The following is a 21,982-nucleotide window of genomic DNA, read 5'->3' as shown; positions in this document are numbered from 1 at the left end:
CAATGAGGATGCCTATGGTGACACAAAAATATCTATAGGTCCTTCCAATTGTCAGACAATTGGCTATGAAATGCCGTTGGCTTTAGTCGCTTCTGTTGGCGTTTTATTCACCTAGCTTCACCTGGCCTCACCGTGGATCCCACCTTGATGAGCCCCACCTTCAAAGTGCTTACTACGATTGGCTGGGTAGAGACCCACATAGGTTTTCGCTCCCACACCTGATAATTATTTTTGCGTCTCAAAATCTTCTGTTCCCCTCCAGCTTGGAAGTTCCTAATCCAACCACAACCATCATCAACAGCCAGCCAAGATGGGTAGAGGACGTGAGTATCATGACTTTGGGACAGCATCAGACAACATTTACTGACTCCTACCTACAGCGAAGAAGCACCAGAAGCGTCTCTCCGCGCCGAGCCACTGGCTCTTGGACAAACTCAGCGGCAACTATGCCCCGAGACCGTCCGCTGGTCCTCACAAGCTGCGCGACTGCATGCCGCTCATCGTCTTCATCCGCAACCGTCTCAAGTACGCCCTGAACTACCGTGAGACCAAGGCGATCCTGATGCAGCGTCTCGTCAAGGTAAGAATTGCTCGCACGCAGCCCACAGATATCTTCAAGATTCAGCAAGGGACACGAGAGGCTGACTCGAACTTTTAACAGGTCGACGGCAAGGTCCGCACTGATTCCACCTACCCGGCTGGCTTCATGGACGTCATCACCCTCGAGAAGACTGGCGAGAACTTCCGCCTCGTCTACGACACCAAGGGACGCTTCACCGTCCACCGTATCCAGAACGAGGAGGCCGAGTACAAGCTGGGCAAGGTCAAGCGCGTCCAGCTGGGCCGCGGCGGCATCCCATTCTTGGTTACGCATGATGCGAGAACGTGAGTTCTTCCGACATCTGTCAGCCGTTGGACCAAGCTTTGGTTGAATCCATTCCCCCACGATTCAATACCATTAAACGAAGCGAGATCTGGACGGCTGGTATGTTGAGATATGAGATCCCCGATTGCTAACATGATTGTGTGTGCTACAGCATCCGCTACCCTGACCCTCTAGTCAAGGTCAACGACACTGTCAAGATCGACCTCGCCACCGGCAAGATCTCCGACTTCATCAAGTTCGAGGTCGGCAACCTGGCCATGGTCACCGGCGGTCGCAACATGGGTCGTGTCGGTGTCATCACCCACCGTGAGCGCCACGACGGAGGTTTCAACATTGTGCACCTCAAGGACGCCATTGACAACTCGTTCGCCACCCGTGAGAGCAACGTCTTCGTCATCGGCACCGAGAAGCCCTGGATCTCCCTGCCCAAGGGCAAGGGTGTCAAGCTGACCATCGCCGAGGAGCGTGACCGCAGACGCGCCCACACCCTGGCTGGCCACTAAAGGTAAGGCGGTCGTGCTTGCACAAATATTTGGGATCTCTCCAGATGGGAGATTTGGTTTTTTCTCTCAGGTCCAAAAAGTATCATGGTCAGGGAGTTTACGGGATGTCAACTTAGCTACTTGAGATATGCCACGGCTAGCTCCCAGTCAACCAAAGGTGTTGACTGGTGAATGATCATTCAGAAGAACACAAAACCCATTGGATCCCAAATGCTTTGCCATTCTGTGCCTGTCTCGTCCCGGATTTTCAGCCTCAACTCAGGCCCTGCAGGCTTCATTGCAAGTTTAGCCGTGTTTGCTTGCTAGAGGCGGTGAGGGACTAATGACTGATCAAGTCCGCCTGTGCAGCATGTAGCCGCAAGTTGTCTATCAAGCAACGAAACGTCCCTGCCTGCTCGGAGAAGGATCTTCTGCAGCGTGGGTGTCACTCTATCTGCCGTTTGCAGTCGAGTGCATTGTGGGGAATGACCGCCACCTCCACCTTTGACGTCCAGATCCGTCAGCTTACAGCATATTCATCTCATCCAGCCCTTTTCATAGTGCTGGGTACCGTTACAAGACTTTCTGCCACTGATGTCAGTGTTCAAAATCATCGGTAACACATTTAGCCATGTGATATATTTGAAGAAGTATCATTATAAGAGTGGGGCGAAGGTGGGATGGTTCCTACCTAGGTAGTGTGTGATCCCAGCCACTGATGTCTAATTATCGAGTAAGATGTCAAGGACATATGATCAAATGTTGGAATTCTGCATGCACAAGGTTACATGCTAAGATGTATTTTCTTCAAATCATACTGTAATGAGTGGAGATTTGCAAGAGAGTGACATGGTATTCTTTGCGATCAGTGGGAATGACGAAAACCTGTCGGGACTGTGTTCGGACACGCCGTGGTACCACAAACTCCGGAAGACGGTGATCACGGCCCCGGCCGGGTTCGGAGGTGGCCCCTGGCTTGGTTTGATAACCCCCACGGAATCGCTTTCTGGCTTTTGCTACCGTGAAGCAACCACTTTCTCAAGTTGGTCAAGCGGCCTTTCTCAAAGCAAGATCTTCATGCCATCCTAAAACCTCGATCGAATCGGGACTCGGTGGCCATAATTGTAGCCGCCACTTACACTTCAGGTAGACAACAAGTCAAAACCAACGCCCTGGGTTTAGAGACGGTGCCTGGGCGCATCTTCAAAAGCCATGGTATGATTGCGTTTCAATAGAATGCAAGCCGCTCAGGCACGGTGTCAAGGACAAAAAAGCAATCTCTTACAGCTTGGTTAGGCGACTTCTGCGGCCTCACTCATTTTGGGCAGCTGTGCTGGCTCAAACCCCACACACAACAACCATGTACATGGACTGCCGTGGGGTGTTATTTCTTCAGAGGGCACATCGAGTACTGTTTCCTCACCGTCAGTCAGTCACTGAGTCCAGCAAGCCAGCAAGTGACAGGGCTGCCCCTGGCTGCCACCTTCTGTAAAACAGCAGAGCCTTCGCCTCGCAGGAAACTTTGTCGTTACGGTGCGCCATTTCAACCTTTCCCTTGTGCCCGAGTCCCTTGATCCTAACCATTGCGTTACACCGTCTTTTTCTTCGGACTCTGACTATGGCAAAGATGAGTTGTACCATGTTGTACAGTACCTGACGGCCTGTATGTATTACAATTTCGTAACAACAACTCGTGTCCTGCACCGAAAGTTGAGCCTTGTTGCAAGTTGGGGAGTTGCGGGGAATAAGTTGGCCATAAGAGATGTCCCCTACAATACACGGTGATGACGAGAGCAACTTCATAGATCACTACACATACTTGACAATGATGCAGTTTTCTGCCGTCTTACCGGCGTTCCATTGACAATGTATCTCGTGACCCCCAAGTGGTCTGCGGATAAATGCTACCGGGCCAGAAACTTCCTTCCACTGAAGCAAAGCGCCCAGTAATTGGGGGTCGGGTGGATGGGAAAGGTACCTCGAAATGCCCACCGATCTTGTGTTTCATTCAGACTCATTGCAACCCTTTGACTTCATCAAGAGAGAATCGCATTTGGCCTTTCTATAGCAGGCGGCTGTCGAAAGGATTTTGCTTGCTGTCATCTTGCACCGGCAACCCCGATATCCATTCCAAGAACTTATACGTACTCTCAGTAAGATCACATGGGCTGCTGGATTTATTGTGTGTCAGTGTTCGAACGGGAATCGTCACTTCGCAACCAAGCCCGCCAGGCTCTCGCTCCTAAGATCACCGCATTTGTGGCGAGCGGCTTGTAAGGCAACACAAGCCCCTTCTCCGGATGGACTGACCGACAAACCAGATGGTAGCAAATCTAGACCTACGGCTGAGGAAGCTCACCGGTGACTGGCGTCCTCTAAGAGTGCCTAGGCTCTTACCGCAGTCAATCCTTCAGTGCCTCGTGGACGACTGCTGCAATCGTGTTAGGTTAACTTTGGCACGTGGACTCTCGCAGCTGCTTAGCCCGTCTTCTTTACATCGATGAGGTGCATTGGATCCGCAAAGAGGTGTTGCCGTAGTGCCTCGCTGATTTCGTAATAGAATCTGAAAGTCCATATGGAAATAGACAACTGCAGCAAGGGAAAGAGGGGGACGAGGCGGCTTAGCGAATCCAAGGAACTGGGCAACGGCACTAGATGTAGGATGATCCCAACCGGGAAACCTTGCTTGTATCAAGCCCAAGCCTCTGTCGCTGTTATGTGTACAATACAGGAAGAAGGCGTTGCGAATGCAGCAGCTATCCAATCATTACCAGGTGAAGTGCCACTAGGCGGCAGATTCTGATGCTGTATCGTTGGCGTCTTGTCGAGAAATTATCCCTTTGGCTTGCATGTCGAAGGCTGTCAATTGCTTGGATCATCGCTGTTCGCATTGCTTTTGCAGATGTCAGGGACGGCGACTCCTGCATGTGACAACTCGAATGCCTGTTGCAGAGACCGGCAGCAGCCCTAGAGCTCTTTGTGCTTGAAGTCTCAATGAGCACAGGTGAAGTCCGTCGAAATGACTGAGATTTTGAAGAAACCATGGACATGCAAAATAACAAGGTATTCGTCGAGGTCAGCCAAGTGTCAGATTGCTTTTTGGGGGCTCGCCGGGTTTGGGTTTACATGTTGCTTCCAGGCGTCCTGCTTGTAGGTGTTCTAGACAACTGACCTGTCTATTGATCTGCAACTATAGTGGCCAGGATCCGAGGCATTTGGGGCATTCCAGGGACAATGAGGTTAGCGAGGGCCTTCGTTAGGCGTAGAAAACTTTCGGAAGCTTCTTCAGCCTGCTCCACTGCTCCACAGCAACTACGGGCAAGAATTCCCCGAGCTAGGGACACCTTGAATGACCTCTTGTTCCTCTTCATAATAGCTTTGTTTCACCGCATGGCCTGTCAAACTTCCCCACGCTCGGATCGTCCGGGGAAGGAGGTCAGCAATATAGGCCTAACGCTGTACTGCATCATTGCGCCTTTCATGCTCTCGTATTACCGCCATTTCCAACCTCATGACTTCAACATACGGGAAGAAGATGCAGGCCTCGCTGCCAACAAGGTCCCTCATAGATCCAGCTGCTGACATAGGATCAGCCTTGAAAGTCCTTCCATCCCACCATGTCTGACCTCTAGTGCAGAGCGCTATCAGGTATGCATATGTCGGTCTTGTTGGCATGCTTAGTTGGGATGGTGTGCTACCGACAACGGCTCGAAGTCCTCAGGGTGTAGTGGACCTTTGCAAGCTTCTTGTCGTCGTTACGTGCTTGCCCGCAGAGTAGAGCCGAGAATCTTGCTAGGGATCCCGTGTCTACCCACGATCGTATCTTTAATCTCTGATATCAAGCCTTCGGTGTCACCACGTGCGCTCGGGCAGTAAATCTGCCGGCTTCGCGTTATCATCGCGCTTCCAGAAGCACAAGGGGTAATTGGATGAGGCGTAATGTCGAATATAGGGCCATGACCTGACACGGGTTGTGCCCGAGAACCTTTGTGACGAAGACTGTTGTACAACAGAACAATGGCGTGGCCGGCCATGAGTCGTCTTGCTCTCAGCCTTGAAAGTCGTCACTTTTTCTCGCACGCTCGCAGATCATCTTGCGATAGTTTTGTCAGTATTTTCTTTAGCGGGGCAGGTGAATTGCCCCTCCTTCTTGCATCGTGTCCCTCGCTCACCGTTGAAGCGACACCATCGACGCCTGACTAGGGTTGACCCGGCGTCTAGACCACGTCAACAACTCTGTTTTCTGATCCTCCAACGGATCGACGTCTGATCCGCAGTGGGGCTCCGTGGTGATGAGCCGTGTGGTCGCCTTGCCAATATATCTTGCATTCGACGGCGGTGCCAATATCAATGTACGCCCGATCTTTGTGTGGTGACGGGTGTCATATTTCAAAAAGGCAAGATTTGTCCAACGCTCATCTCGGGGAATTCGATGTCAAATTCGGCCGCATCTTTCACGTCGGGGCAGCACCTGTAGGTGCCAGTAGATTTTTTCGCTGCCACGCCACCCCACGAGAAGCCCGTTTTTACCGTACCGAGCCCTCCTAAACCGGGATGCCTGCGTGGGAGGACCAGCATTGGCAAGACTGGTAGGTTCCCTCTTCACTTTCTCCAATTCTCTGGACACATTTTCGATCTCGCATGATCTACTAGTGAGTACTTTAGTTAGCTTGTTCCCTCTTTAGCTCGACAGGGTATGTAAGTCTCCATCCATCCTCCGTTTCTCTCAGGGCCTTCTCCTCTCAGCACGAGGTACTGTACTCGGTAGTCCATGTCAATGACCTTGCCTCTCCTCGATCTCCGCCTTCCTTGAATTTTTAGTATGACTGCGTTTCTCGGTAGTTTGACTAGGTGATTGGACCTAGCTGCTCTTCTCCACTCACAAGATCAACTTGGGCCATTCTCCATCTGCCACCGAATGGGGAGGTAGTTTGCTCAATTATAAGAGGCGCAAGCTATCCTCAGTGATTCCGTGTCCGCCCTCTTGCGTCGCCATTTAAGTACTTTGCCGTCATTATGTTATCGTCACTGCCCCCTGTCACACCCCATATACATGTCCCAAGTCCCACCGCATCCCTGTCGTCGGTCTTCGCTGTTTCCTCGGGTGTAGTTCACTAAGAGAGTCACTCGTGGAGCTCTTATGTGTGTTGAAACACCATTGGCTCTTTTACCTGCATTCGGGCATCGAAGCGGAAGGGTCTGACTCGGCCGTCAAGCATATATATATAAGCCCGGCCGAGAGACCAAAGGAAAGGGTCAGGCCGACTGTCACCCTGGAACCCCTTACGCACGTTGTATGTATCGTTCGCCAACATGTCAAGCAAATATTTCATGGGGGCAGGGCGGCCCCTCGCCAGGGCTGTTCGTGCCCAGCGGCAAATACTTGTCTCCCAAGTTAGGCGAAATTTCTCTCAAGTTAATGCGACCAAAGGTGCAGTGTCGAGATGGACCGGACAGCGAGTTTTCGGCATCGCCGCCGCTGCCGGCCTTGTCGGGTGGGGCCTGGCTGCCGTGACCTTCGGGAGGCTGCCGGGTGGAGGGGCCATGTTGCTCGACAGTAAAAGACCATTACCGCGCTATGCAAGCATACCAGAAATGGAAATTGTAAGTTTGCGACAGTACAGCAAAAAGTCCAAGCACACTTACCTATTCAAATGCAATGGCAATGTTATTAACCAGGAGATAGGCTCTGAAAGAGATCCGTCGGGAGATAGAAGGGGAAGACATCATCTCTACAGACCCTGATGATCTCCATGCACATGGGTATTCGGAATGGTCCTCAACCAACCCTGATGGCCTTCCTGTGGCTGTTGCATATCCGCGCTCTACAGAGCAGGTCTCAATTGTGGCTCGAATATGTTACAAGTATAGGATCCCAATCATCCCCTATTCAGGGGGTTCCAGTCTAGAAGGGAATTTTTCAGCCCCTTTTGGCGGTATTAGTGTGGATTTCGCATTTATGGATCAGATTATCCAGTTCAACAAGGAAGACATGGATGTTGTTGTACAACCCAGTATTGGATGGCAAGACCTAAACGAGCAGCTGGCGAAAATGGGCAGTGGCCTTTTCTTTCCGGTCGACCCTGGTATGTGTGGTGTTAAGCTCTTCCTCTTCAAAATATTGCTTAGGCGTAGATTCGCTGTTTTCGTAATTGTTCGATTGGTGAGAAATCACGGCTAACCGTGTCTCTACCAGGTCCGAGTGCAAAGATTGGGGGTATGATTGGTACGAACTGCTCCGGCACCAACGCCGTGAAGTATGGAACAATGAAGGACTGGGTTATCAATTTGACCGTGGTCCTTGCTGACGGGACCGTTATAAAGACACGGCGCAGACCTCGCAAGTCCTCGGCCGGTTATAATCTCAATGGTCTCTTTGTCGGGTCCGAAGGCACACTGGGGCTGGTCACAGAAGGTACGTGACATATCACTGATTTTCCCATCAGAGCGGTCTCGAAAGTGTTTATGGTCTGACAAGTATCCAGCTACTCTCAAGCTCACTGTGGTCCCGGAGGACTTCTCGGTAGCTGTTGTCACATTTCCTTCTATTCGCGATGCTGCCTCGGCGGCTGCCGAGGTCATGCAGACAGGAATCCCAGTTGCTGCGATGGAGATTATGGACGAGGTGCAGATGAAGGTAGTAAACCTTGGTGGAGCGACTGCTCCGCGAGTTTGGAAGGAAGTGCCGACTCTTTTCTTCAAGTTCTCCGGCACCAGAGCCGGCGTGAAGGAAAACATCAGTCTAGTTCAGAAAATTGCAAGAATTCATAAGGGCAGCAACTTTGAATTCGCAAAGGATGCGCGCGAGCAAAAGTTGCTCTGGTCAGCCCGAAAGGAGTCTCTGTGGTCTATGCTTGCCCTGAGAAAAGACGGGGAAGAAGTCTGTGAGTAACACTGTCTCCAAATGCTAGAAGATCGGACATCTGATAATTGATCGAGTAGGGAGCACGGACGTTGCAGTGCCGTTCAGCCGCCTGGCAGACATTATTGAGGTGAGCAAGAAGGAGATGGATGACCTCGGCTTATTTGCCAGTATTTTGGGCCATATTGGAGATGGTAACTTTCATGAGAGCATCATTTATAATCCTAAGGAGGAAAGAGACAAGGTTGAGACCTGCGTGAAGAACATGGTTAAGAGGGCCTTGGAAATGGAAGGCACGTGTACTGGTGAGCATTCGATTGGCTGGGGAAAGAAGGAGTCGCTGCTTTGGGAAGTCGGCCCAGATACTCTGGGAGTGATGGTCAGTAAAACCTCAACATCGCTGAATGTCTCTTTCCTGGACGATGCATGCTAACCCCAATGAAGAAAGCCATCAAATCAGCTTTGGATCCCTACTGGATAATGTCAGTCGTTCCTTCTCTCAAGACGTAAGCAAATACTCACAACATCTTAGGAACCCCGGGAAAATTTTTGATCGGCAGGGCTAATGGGGGCTTGGAGAAGGGGTGAATGAGCATCATAAGTGCACGAATATCTTAGGGATGGGATTGGAGCATCATAAAGCGGAAAGGGCAACCAACCATCTTGGAGAGACTCGACAAGCTACCAGTAACATTGCCTTGGGAGCAATCAAGAGATCGTATATGGACAAGGAGCTGTACATAAACCTTTTGAATGGCGGTACCAAGGGGACATCGAACAGGAAGGAGTCAACAATGGAACCATTCATACACGTTTGAGTTATCTAGGCAAACCTGTTGCATCTATTGGCTCATTTTGTTGACTCAAATTCCGACTCAGGTACCTTGGCGGGATTTAACGAGCCCCATGGCCGGGAAGTCAACTATAGTCGTGAATTTTAAACTGGCAAACAGCATCATTATCATCCTATCCTAAAAGGAGAAGAAAGGAGAAGCAACACTGTGAATAGATGATTCATAGGAACCCTATTCAGAACTCATTCTAGTAGATTAGCAAGTAGAGCTTAATGTCATCCGAAAAGCTCTTTGAATTAGTGTATGGCAAGCTGGCAGACCCATTTGAAACTGTGTTCCTGCTCAAGGGACAATAAGAAGGCGGCAAGCTGCATTATAGACAGAGTCTTCGTGTTTGAATCAAACAAATGAGTCATTATCTAGGATTTTTTAAGTCAAACTTCTGTCAAGGTTTTACCAAGGCTGAAATCGGTTGAAAGGAAAGCAAAAGCCACACCAAAAACGAGTGGTCCTACGCCGGACTACTTGCGTCAAAATACACCTTAATACACCACCGGCAACACAACAAACCCAACACAACAAACTCCTCGGAATACCTCTACCTCACTCCATGAATAGGGACCTCGAAGTGTGTACCCGGACAACTTTGGCATTTGCAAAAAGCTTGCATTTACAAGTCTAAGCAGAACTAACTGCTCCTTCCTTGTTACCCGGCCACAGACCCCTGGCCTGCTAAGCAACCCATATTTTCATCCTTTCTCATTGCATCCAACTTTGTCGTGCCTCCAAATCAGACGACCAAACCCAAGAAACCTTAAACCCAGTCACCTTTTTCATCCATTGTCTAGTACATTCCTTCCCATTCCATTCTATCTATCTATCTAGTGAATATCTCGTCCTCTGATGAGGTAGGCCTGAGATCTCGCTACTGCCATCTATATCAAACAAGACCTTTGAAAGCTTTGCCTATTCAAGCATCTGCTCTTCAGTCATCAGCTTGTTTCCCGTCACTAGCTCTTTGTTGACTTCAGTCTGCTATCTTTGCTAACCTTTATGAGCAAGATAATCAAGGTGAGACAAGTCATCACGAGATATCATCTGGATATCATCTGGCTTGCTAACAGGAGACATAGAGCATCTCAAACGATGACCAATAATCATCGTGGATCAAGAACTTCCTGGCAGGAGCGTTTTGGGTCCCGCCAAGGACAATCCCCGGACGCAGCAATGCAACCAACATCATCTTTCATGCCTGGCAACAGACCAAGACCAAGCCTAGCACTAGACACGCAACTAACACGCCAAAGAATCACCCCTCAAGAGACTCCAATCCGTCCCTCTGGCTCAAGAAATAATCCTGGACAGCGGGCTCAGAACAATGTTCTCGTGCCCGCTCCCTGGCAAGGTCATAGAGGAATTTCTGTGATTCTCGGAGGCCTTCCATCAGATATTACGACAGTGGACATTTGGCGGTCATTTGCGGATTATCGTTTGACATTAATCGAGGTCTTTGAGGATAACCGTGGAGTCAAGAATGGTCGGGCCAGAGTTTACATTGAGCCACCCCCAAAGACCAATCCGTGGATCACAGGGAGGTGTACAATCAATCTCAAGGACTCATGGCCCATAGCAGTCAACATCACGGTTCAGAAAACGTTGCAGAGCGATCAAACATGCCTTAGCCCACTCCGCAACCGCATTCCCATCAAGTCAACCATCAAACTGACATGTCTTCAGTTCGGAAATCTGGTTGAGGAATCTACACTGATGGAAATGCGACAAATTGATGCTCATCAGAGCTTGGGTGATTTGCAGCTGACTGTGGATTTCACAAAGAGAAAGGCCCACATCGAGTTCTCGCTCCGACCTGTCCACGGCTCAGAGGAAAACAACAGCCTCGAGCCAGTGACATCATATCGGATCTCCATCAAATTCAACTGCCTGAAGAAGCTCTGTCGAGTGGACTCTGACACTGGTGATTGTGGCATTCTGCTACATATGTCATTGCCCCCACATCTCTTCCAATTAATGAGCAAGATTGAGGACTCTCATTCTCCTGACAAGTTGCTCTGGCGCGACGATGACACATGGGTTCGACAAACAGGCTTCATGCTTGATCCAATGGAGATGAAGGAGCGACCTCTCAGACTGAACATCGATCAGTTTATTGATGTAGGCAGATGGACCACTTACTACATGAAGCTAGACCCTCAGTTTCGACTACAATGGGATCAAATCGAGAAGCACCTTCGAGACTACAACCTCAAGACCAATCCGCTCTCCAATATCTCCATTGTCTCGCCCGGGTCAACCAACTACTGGTCCATGGTTGGAGATGTGGCTCAGAATCACACATCAAGCCAGGCCTTAGCCTTTATGTTCCGTCCCAACACTGTCGCCCTGTCCTTTGACATCAGATATCAAATGGAAGTCTGCCTATCAAAAGGATTTCTCAACGAGCACACGATTAGCTACGACTTCCTGGTTAAACTTTCTAAATTCCCCAATGATCGCGCGAGGATGCTACTGGAAGGCGTCGTGGAAGGCAAGAGATTAGTCTATAACCCCATGGACATATTCGTGACTGAGCGAGTGCTTCACTACTATTCATTTGCCAAGGTGCCTTCATACTGCACCTTGATGCGAAGAGCCATTGTCACACCTACTACCATCTACTTCAGCACTCCGACAGTCGAGGTCACCAACCGTGTCCTTCGACAGTACTCAGACTTAGCGGATCACTTCATGAGAGTACAGTTCACCGATGAACTCTCCGACGGCCGCATACATGCTTCAGCTGACTCGAATGCGGCAGATGAGTTGCTGTTGAGAGTCTACCATGCCTTGAAGAATGGGATCATCGTGGCCGGTCGCCACTACGAGTTTCTGGCTTTTGGAAACTCGCAGATCAGAGAGAATGGTGCTTACTTCTTTTGTCCGAGCACTCATGTGTCCTGCGATGACATCCGCAAGTGGATGGGAAGCTTTGACAATATTCGTTGTGTCGCCAAATACGCAGCGAGAATGGGACAATGCTTCTCAACTACAAAACAAGTGTCGGGGTTCAAAGTACCCAGCATCGTCAAGATTCCAGATATCGAGAAAAATGGTTACTGCTTCACCGACGGTGTGGGCAAGATATCGGGCCTGATCGCTAATGTTATTGCAAGTGACTTCGGACTTGATGAGGCTCCATCAGTCTTCCAATTCAGAATGGGAGGCTGCAAAGGAGTTTTGACCCGTTGGCCGGACGTCAAGACTAACGAAGTTCACATTCGTGAGTCTCAAGTGAAGTTCAATGCCGACTACAACAGCATCGAGATTGTTAGATGTTCGACCTACTCAGTGGCGACCTTGAATCGGCAGACCATCACTGTGCTATCCTCTCTCGGCGTCGAAGACTCCGTTTTCATCAAGATGCTCGAAGATCAGCTCACAAACTATGAGAAAGCACTGCAAAACAAAGTGGAAGCAATGGACATGCTAGGGCGTTACATCGACCAGAACCAGATGACACTCATCATTGCTCAGATGATAATCAATGGTTTCATGGATACTCATGAGCCATTCGTCTGGACACTCTTGCGTCTGTGGAAGACCTGGTCAGTCAAGGCTCTGAAGGAAAAGGCACGTATCATTGTCGAGAAGAGCGCTTTTGTTCTTGGCTCTGTGGATGAGACAGGCATACTCAGGGGCTACACCAATAGCATGGAGGAGGCTACAGATCTCGACAGATCCCTCCTTCCCCAGATCTTCCTTCAAGTCCCTGACCCCGAAGACCGTCGCGACTATAAAGTTATCACAGGAGTTTGTCTTGTCGGAAGAAACCCGTCACTTCATCCAGGCGACCTCCGGGTCGTCGAGGCTGTGGATGTTCCTGCCCTTCGCCATCTCAAGGATACAGTCGTTTTCTCCCAGAATGGAGACCGAGATGTTCCCAGCATGTGTTCAGGAGGCGATCTAGATGGAGATGACTTCTTCGTGTTCTGGGACGAAAACCTCATACCTCCGGAGTGGAACCACCCTCCAATGGATCACGCGCCATCTAGGCCAGAGATCCTGGATAGAGACGTCGACATGAACGACATTATTAGATTCTTCACCCTCTACATAAAAAACGATTCGCTACCGCATATCGCACACGCGCACCTGGCACAGGCTGACCGTTTGGAAAGCGAGAATGGCGGCGATGATAGCCACGCCAAGCATCCCAACTGTTTGTTTACTCTCCATCAGCTACTGATCAATAGGAAATAGCTAATCTATATCGCAGGTTTAGAGCTTGCTGCTCTGCACTCGAAGGCTGTCGATTATGTCAAGTCAGGAGTGCCGGCTGAGATGTCCAGGCGCCTTCAGCCAACCCATTGGCCTCATTTCATGGAGAAGCGAGGAAGAACCTACCAGTCCAAACAAGTATTGGGGCAGATCTACGACAGAGTCTACAATGTTGAATTTGAGCCTGCCTACGAGATGCCATTCGATAAGAGGGTCTTGGCCAAGTTCAAGTTGGACAAAGACATCTTGAGGAAGGCCAGACAAGTCAAGTCTAGATACGATACCGCTATGCGCCAATTGATGGGTCAGAACGAGATTACTACGGAGTTCGAGGCTTGGTCAGCGTTCGTCTTGACCAAACCCCTCGTCGGAAATGACTACAAGCGACAAGAGGATATTGGACGTGAGTCTTCTGCTCTCAAACTTCGATTCGTAACGTTATGCATGGAGGCGGCCGGAATCAAAGATCGCAGCAGAGACCCAGAGGTTTTGGACCCCTTTGTGGCAGCAATGTATCAAGTCACGAACGAGGAAGTTCAGATCGCCAGATACGAGAGCAAGGTGGCCCAGATAGGGACAGATGGATGCGCCTATACTCGCGAATTGACCACAGCTTCGATGCCCCTGATCAGCTTCCCGTGGCTTTTCTACCGAGAGTTAGGTCGCATTGTGAGTGGCCGCATCATCAGGTTCACATTCGGCGACTATTCCTTGCAGTCAGCAGAGGTCCAACCGCCAACACAGACGAGGCGTGAGTCACTTGGCGTGGATGAGTTAGAGGACATGGAGTACACCCACACCAGCGATGGAAAGGTGATGCATCGCGGAGAGATCCTCAACCTCTTCGACCACATGGACGAAGACGATAAGCTTCCCGTGAAAAATGTCGAGGCCGAGACTCCTCGCTTAGATAAGGCATTAGAAAACGGAGAGTCATCGAATTTGGGGAGAAACACGGCCCAGGTCACTGATGGAGATCTACCAAAGAGTGCAGTCATATCCTCTTCCCCAGACCAATCAGTGAATGAAGATGGACACATGATCGACAAGTACATGTCTAAGGATCCCATGAAGGAGAACTCAGACAACACCAACTTAGACAACACGAGAGATCCGTTGATGCTCGCGGGACCTTCCTCGATCACTCACAGGGAGCCCTTGCATCTCAATCCGCCGAATCAGACGGCAAGAGCGGATTCGACATATCAGACTTCCTCAAGCCAGGGCTTGCCATTCAAGCCAGAGGGCTCGGCCTTGCGTGCGACACTTGGTACTCTATCTGGTCATGTGCCTGGCGCTGGCATGACCCCCACACGTGGCATCGAGGAGATGATCGAGGATGACGAAGACGACATCGAGGACGAGATAGAGGTCGAGGCTGATGGGGAGACGACATTGGAGAGAGCCGCCAGGATGTTAGCTCTCTGAGTCGCGTGGCGCTCATTCATTTTGAGACTCGTATGCAACTCTTCGGGCCTACCTGATGAGCGGGCATGGGGGTGTCTTGGCTGGAGTATTTGGGCACTGTCCTCGTGTAATTTTACCTTTTGCTGAGTAGACCTAGACCGCTTGGTGAATGCGTCCTAGGATGCCTGGAGGCGTAGAGGTTTGCGGCTTAGAAATCTCTTGCAGTCTGTAGTAGAATGTACACTATGTATATGATGAATCGGCGAGGTGTCTCAACTGCATGAAGTGGCTGCTGTTGGGGCATGTGATGGCTCTCTGAAAAGCCAGGCTCCCTGCTCGATTGACCATTTTCTGTTCAGTACATGTCTTGCGGGGTGATTGTTGTCCTCGATGGGACTGTATACATGGACCGGCATCATCTCGGACCCCTGTCTGGTTCCAGGATTCAATGACCCAACCAAGAATATGACCTTAACCGTTAGGACGCTTTCCTTGTGCTTCCCCGGCAATCAGATCTGGATAATGCGGACAGGCATGGGAATCCCAGTAATATTGTATCGCCGCCCTATCACACAAGACATTGTTTCTCCTGAGCTCCCTGTAAATCACCACATTTGCAGCCTGCGGCTTGTGCTTCACTTTCGCACGCACAAATCACTTCTAATCACCCACTTCTCGCCGCCAGTAACTTCCCGTCCTTCGTGCTTGAGAAAAGGACGAATGTTAGCATGTGACCAAGAAACCATGACACCACTTTTGCAGATGTCATCACGGTGGCAGCAGGATGAAGGCGTGTGCGGAACTTACCAGCATGCAGTCGTCGCCATGCTTGTGAAGAAGCAACATCCCCGTTTCCGGCGGCACGGCGATCTCGTCTTTTGGGATTTCCCGGCCGCGGGGGTGGAAAACCGTCTCACCGCCGACACAGCCGTCTGCGGCAGATGTGAGATATAGGAGCAGTGTCCATGTGGTCTTGCTCGGGATCTGCTCCCCTGCGTCTGATTGCACACTAACTAGATTGTAGTCGTCATCTACGAATGAGGATAAGATTGCCGTTAGTGATGTGTCATTCGATGGAAAGAACAATGATCTTGTACGACAACATGGGAAGGGTAAGGAATGACATGGAAGGCTGTCAACATGCGGTGAGGCTCGATCTCTGGGCCGGATTGCAGGAGACGAAGGAGGGGAAGGAAGCACACCCGGAATGGTCCAGATCTTCTCTGTGATTGCCAAGGATGGGAACGGGAAGTCCTAAGAGTGTATGATCTGTAAGGACGCTACTAGATCTTCCGGGCATGCAGTGATAAATGAAAGGGGTATCGGGCTGATAGGCAGTCCAACCTGGCCGAAGAAGGGGCGCAGTTTGCAGAATAGATGAGATCATGATGGTGTGAAATGTGATGAAGTGAGGGAAACAGGAGCAGAGACAACGCACAGTGTGAATCAAAGAATTGCCCTTTGCCATAACGATAGACCCTGATCCTAGGACTCAACCCGACAACTTCTCCGTCCCTGTTTTTGGCCCTGTGCGTTAGTCATATCACAGCATGGAGGTCTCGGTGTTTCTCTTCATCATAGCGAGAAAACATACCATGACTGTCTAAACTCGACGTCCAGTAGCGCATTCTTCAGTCCCGTCTCAAGCCACAAACGCTGCGCGAATCTGGGATCCTCGATCTGGAAGCGATCATTCACCCGAGCCGCCTCGCCTTTTTTTGGCCGAGAGGGTGTAGTGATAAGTGGAAGACTCCTGAGAAACGAGACATAGTCTCGGCAGAGGGATTTGGGCCAGAAATTCCTGATCAACACCACCTTCCCTGGGACGAGGCTCTCTATGGTAAGGTCCGTCTGGGGCAGTGGCGGCTTGAACACGGGCCATGATGGAGGCGTCGGGTTGGCTGGTGCTGTGACTGCTGCAGCTTTGGACTTCGCAGATGCGCCCTTGGTCTTATCAGCCTTGCCTTTTGGCATGATTTCCAGATCGACGAGCTGCTTTCCACTTCCAGACTTCACCAGGGCTGGCCGATAGAGGGCCGTATAAGTGGCCGGCTTCACTCCTCCCCGATAAACGGGATGTTGAAGAACGGCCCGGTGGTTGATGGGCCAGTAATGATCGACCAGGAATACAGGACTAGACACCGGGATCCCACCTGACGGCGGCCTAATGCGGGGGCTCGAGTTGTGACTGGCTCGGTTCGAAAGAATAGCTTGGCCGAGGGCGGTATATCATTAATCAAATAATCAAACGTGAGATCCTTGAGGGTGATAAAGCTGGGAATGTTGACTCGAATGTCTTGAACTTTGCATTGTAGTTGGTCGGCACGGGCCTTTTTTGAAGAGAGTAATCCGGGCTAACACAAGTACAGTGCATGATTATCGAAAAAACAACATCCAACATTCCCCTCAACAACAAATCAATCAGGGTCTGAACAAGCTCAATCCGATCTCGACAGAGCGCCGCAGAAGAAAGAATCGAGTGGGTGAATGAGGTGCCCGGACAGGTGAGGGCTTGCTGCATCTTGTGGCTTGCAACGACTTTCTTTTTCCGCCATACCCCGTTTCAAAACACCCTAGTCAACTTCAACAACACACTCCCACCCAGTCTCTCTCATTTCTCATCCGGGCCGCTCCATCCGCTGCAGCCCGGAGTATCACTGCAGTAGTAAGAGGCCGTCATATTATGAATCTGACTGCTCGCAAGGCTAGGATGGCCAAACACATGTATGGCGGCTATCTGCAGGAGAGATTAGGGCGCCAAAAGCCTGGCAAATGTAATAGCTCATGTTTCTATACACGAGATATTGCCTCCCGAAAACAACTATACTTCTTCTTCATGCATCCTTCCTGCGTATACCTTGCGTTGGCGGCTTTCAATTAACTGCGCGGGTGTCTCGGGCCCTTGTCAATTATCTGACCAAGTTTGTTTACTACGCGCGGTATGCTCGACAGGCTCTCAACATGCCGCCCAGCCAAATTGCGATGCTGCAGAAGCAAGACAGTTGTCTTACGCCGAAAGCGTGATTGCTTCTCCCACGAGTGTGAAGAGCAGAAGGACACAATCAGCGTTGTGAGCATGTAACAGTGCGTTGGTTTTTGATCATTGCTCGTGGCCGTCAAGGCTCTGCTTGTTTGGTATTTACTACAACAGACCTGGGCTAGCCGCATTCAGACTTATTGCTACGAATTCTCCTATGTCTCGGCGATGGATGGTTAGTCTTTTTTCAAGACTATCCTGGAATTGAAACATTGTCTTCAACAAGTAGACCACTCTGGGGCATTATCGAAAATATAAGTCTTTGCCGATCTAGACCAGGTCGACGGATCCTCTTTTGAGTCAAACCTTTCAATCCAACCATCATTTTCCATTATCATCATGAATTTCACGACATTGCAATGTGTCTTGATGCGCTATATTCTCGATCTCGTTCTCGAACAGGACCCGGAGGCATTCCTCAATAAATATCCTAGCGAGCTGCCACCCGACTTCAGCAACCCACGTGTCGTGGCGGAGGCTCTTACGCAGCTCGACGACCTCCCAGAGCTAGAGCATGTCAGGCCATTTCAAAAGTGCTATGAGGAAAACAACGAGATTCCCGAAGTCAAGATATACTATGTTGATGCTGGCCGGGCCATGTTGTGTGCCTACATGTATCTAGACGATCTGAAAAAGGTGTAGCACAGAGGGAGACGGCCGAAACGTGTGGACTTCCAATATCCGGCATTATCCATCGCAGTGTGCATCGCCGAATGGTACAAATGCATTGGCACTCCTGAATTTCAGCAAGGCCAAGACAAGCGGCGTGCAATTAGGCTTCAGTATATAAAGTATGCTGTTGCCGTCGTCTACGCCATCGGCAAGATCATTGTGCCACCAATTCTTCAGGCATGGGTGGAGGATCTGGGGGAATTACTGCACGGAGATTACTTCGATGAACTGTTCATTCTGGATAGCCAAATCACATACGAGAGGATACGGGCAAGTTGGGACGGCGAGCTGTTTCAATCTCCAGAGTCCATGCCTGCCTTTTACATAACGCCGGGCACCCAGGTGCTGCGTCCATATTTCATTGCGAACACGGACATTCATGGATTTCCCTGGGTGCGAAATGCAAACTGTCCACGAACAGGTATGGATACCGTGATTGAAGACGATATTTGGCTGTCTCTCTAAAACAATACATGACTAGATGAGAGCTTAGAAGAGTACATCAACCTCACGAGGATCAATACTCGACACATGTCTGATTCTGAGGGCTTCCTTGAACAAACTTTCACGGGAGATGGAAATCTTGTATGAGAAGCATTGGTAACTCGAGTGAGTTGCTTTTTTTCCGGTCTCAAATGTGAGTTCAAGACAAAGCCACCCTCGCTTACCAGACCTTCGGTAACTGATAAGGCAAATGCAGGGGGAACAAAGAATGGCCGTGAGGGTTTGGAAGCTTGGTCAGATGGAATCCTAGTTTCGCTGAGAATCTGGATCGGCCGATGGAGGCTCAAATCGAGAACGCCTCATTGTGAAGGTCGCAAATCTGTATTATGAATAGTCACTTGTTCGATTGACCGCTTGGATTGCTTCGATGTTTTGACGTGCTTGCTTTTTGTGATAGATTTATGTAGTGGTACTAATTAGTACTTACGTACCTAGGCAAGAGTGGGGCAGTTTGGTCAATCCTTAGCGGTACATGGGGCCGCTTTTTAGCGCTGTCTCTGTCTCTGGCCTGACCCTTGTCCAAAGCTCCTCCACAGCCGCGGTATCACTTCCCCATATTCCAAACCCTCCATCACCATCCACCGTTTCGACCAGATTATCGCGGTGTGCAGGAAAGAGCTCTACCGCCGAGGACATACACCAGAGAGGCGGCACGGCAACCTTCGTTTCTTTTGTTACGCACGCCGTGGGGGCTTCATATCATGTTTTCAATTTTTTCAAGGAAGAAGGTCGAGGAGCCGTCGAAGCCTCCCCAACCTGCGCCCGTTGCGCTCGCTCCCCCGACGAAGCCTATCGAGGTCCCCGTGGACCCTCTGGAGCCACAGCAAGCGACGGATCCTCGGCGTGCTATCAGACAACTCGGCCTGTTCTTTGCAGGCGCAACATTCCTGACTATGTCTACGCTCATTACACGAAGGGCTGTCGCCCGTAAGATGAACCAAGCACTGCCCAAACTGTTCCAGCCCAGTCACCGAGCGCCAATGGCCAAAAACGAGGGTGGGGAGGGCCAATTGATCGCCGTAGAGGCCTTAGGCTTAGCCACCTTGAACGTATTCAGCTTCGCCATCATGGCCACTGGCGGTTTAGCATGGGCATTCGACGTGTCTTCCGTTGAGGATGTACGCCGAAGGGCACGGAAAGGCCTATATGGGAAAGGAGAAGGAAACATCGACGAAGAAGCGGAGCGGGAGATTGAGGAGTGGATGGCAAGTGTTCTCTCGAGAAAAGAGAAGAAAGACGAGGACGCCAAGGACTCTAGCAAAGGGAAAGAGGGTTAGAGCAATTATCGCTGGCATGTTTTGATAGGGCCTTCTCGGACATTGCGCATTGCAATATCTCGATTCCATGTACATGCAAACTTGATTGGGGCGGACGGACTCAATAGGTCAAGCGGCTGATATATCACCTCTCTAGACGAATACATGAGACTACTAAGTTCGGGGTACGTCTCTTTCCTGGTGGTCACGCACGAGACTAATCTGAGAATAGAGATACTGTTCAATATCGTCATCTCATTGTATATACCTAGACTACAGCTGCCTCGTAGACATTCTTCTTCTGAGATCAGGATACAGTACCCCTGCCTCCTCTAGGCCATATCTGGTGTCTCTTGCAGGTTGCTACACTCCAACATGTCTCCCCCCAACGGCAAGTTGCCTTCCACATATCCAATCAGCTGGTTCTCTCGTCTGCAAACAATTCGGTGCCTATCGCAAACGTACGGCTGCCATGGTCACTTCTCTGACAGCGATCCAAACCTACACTCTCATTTGCGCGTCTTGTTTTTTCTTTTGTCTATGCAGTCGCAAGCCTCTTTCTCCACCCTGCTTCCCAGTGTCCATAGAGGGGTGCTTGTCTCGAACGAATCCCTCGACGGATCTGTTCCATATCCGGAGGTAAGCCTCGCTGTTTCTTTTTGTATCCCTGGGTTGGAATTATGCACGGTGTGAACTCTCTGTGCCAGTCACCCAAATGTCGTTATCCTAGAATGCAGAGAAATCACTTCATCCACCGCCTCGATATATTTATTGAGTAGTGTCTTCATTATATGAGGCCTCAGTCTTCCCCAATTCTTCTATCAATTTTTAGCAAGTATAACGGCTTTGTATGTGGCTCCGAGCTACACTTTGCAGGCACTTGTCCATGATAGATACTTCACAACTCCTAGCTGTGAGTTACATGTGGGCAACATGGGCATCAAATACAAAGGTCATAAGATACTAGAGTCTGAAATATACTGTCTCAAAGGTATCAAGGCATCCAGGATAGAGGCAACAGAACGTCGAACATTCGTACATGAAGTCACAGGCGATACTTTGCACGATGCCAACAAACTGATACTTGTCCGTGAGATAGGACAAAACAACCGTATAATGAGAAAATACCAGACAAAATATGTCAAGGTTGGCGACCTAGAAAACCGCCCTGGGGTATCGGGTCCGGAGCCCATAGCCAAGGGCTTTGCTTACGCCGACGGCCTCATCGCTCGGGATAGCAACGACAAAGATATGGTCTTCGGCGATCCTGTCTGGATTATTGGAGCCCAGCTTCCGACCACTGGCAACCCGTTCGTCGGAGACTTGCTCGATGAAGACGGAGCCAATGAAGAGTTGATTATCGATCAGCTCATAATTCAAGCCGTCAACCTTAGATCGAAGAAATTGTTCACCTTTACGCAGGACAATCTGAACGACTTTTGTTGGGTTCCATACGGGCAGTACATGAGAGATGGCGGGTATTATACCCGCGTTGGGGGCCAGTATCAGGAGAAGAGGAATGGGAAGTTTAAGTCCTTGAACATCGTGCAAGGTGATGATCCTAGCGACACTACTATTGGCAAATACGGTGTGGAGAACCGGCTAAAGAATCTGGAAACTATGAAAGATGAGGCCAGAGATGAATTCGTGTTCCGCCGTCTTGAGATACAGAGGAGGTTCTGTCTTGAAATCCAGCACGGCGTGTGGCCACCTCCGGAAGCTGAGACGCTACCCTCCAGTCCTGTCTATATAATGTTCAGTGATGACGAGACGAACGCTATAAGAGAGCGACTGCAGCAATCTGGCC

The 21,982-nt window shown here is 50.1% G+C and overlaps 3 protein-coding genes across 3 annotated transcripts; all 3 read left to right on the top strand.

The window, feature by feature from the left end:
• Positions 1-310: 310 nt before the first annotated feature.
• Positions 311-1,389, top strand: UCRPA7_2817 (putative 40s ribosomal protein s4 protein; the record flags this gene model as incomplete). The annotated part of the gene is made up of 4 exons (XM_007915446.1): positions 311-323; positions 381-580; positions 662-885; positions 1,038-1,389. 4 exons carry the CDS (start codon positions 311-313, stop codon positions 1,387-1,389), a joined length of 789 nt encoding a protein of 262 aa, XP_007913637.1.
• A 5,574-nt stretch (positions 1,390-6,963) lies between these two features.
• UCRPA7_2816 (putative d-lactate dehydrogenase protein) lies at positions 6,964-8,796 on the top strand (the record flags this gene model as incomplete). Its single annotated transcript, XM_007915369.1, has 7 exons — positions 6,964-6,972; positions 7,337-7,454; positions 7,565-7,783; positions 7,854-8,252; positions 8,311-8,609; positions 8,675-8,712; positions 8,763-8,796. 7 exons carry the CDS (start codon positions 6,964-6,966, stop codon positions 8,794-8,796), a joined length of 1,116 nt encoding a protein of 371 aa, XP_007913560.1.
• A 2,001-nt stretch (positions 8,797-10,797) lies between these two features.
• UCRPA7_2815 (putative rna-dependent rna polymerase 1 protein) lies at positions 10,798-14,727 on the top strand (the record flags this gene model as incomplete). Its single annotated transcript, XM_007915448.1, has 2 exons — positions 10,798-13,240; positions 13,298-14,727. 2 exons carry the CDS (start codon positions 10,798-10,800, stop codon positions 14,725-14,727), a joined length of 3,873 nt encoding a protein of 1,290 aa, XP_007913639.1.
• Positions 14,728-21,982: the final 7,255 nt, after the last annotated feature.

Source organism: Phaeoacremonium minimum (genome assembly GCF_000392275.1).
Source record: "Phaeoacremonium minimum UCRPA7 unplaced genomic scaffold PA7_03_scaffold_212, whole genome shotgun sequence".
NCBI classification, from domain to species: domain Eukaryota; kingdom Fungi; phylum Ascomycota; class Sordariomycetes; order Togniniales; family Togniniaceae; genus Phaeoacremonium; species Phaeoacremonium minimum.
This window is presented reverse-complemented; position numbering and strand designations above follow the sequence as displayed.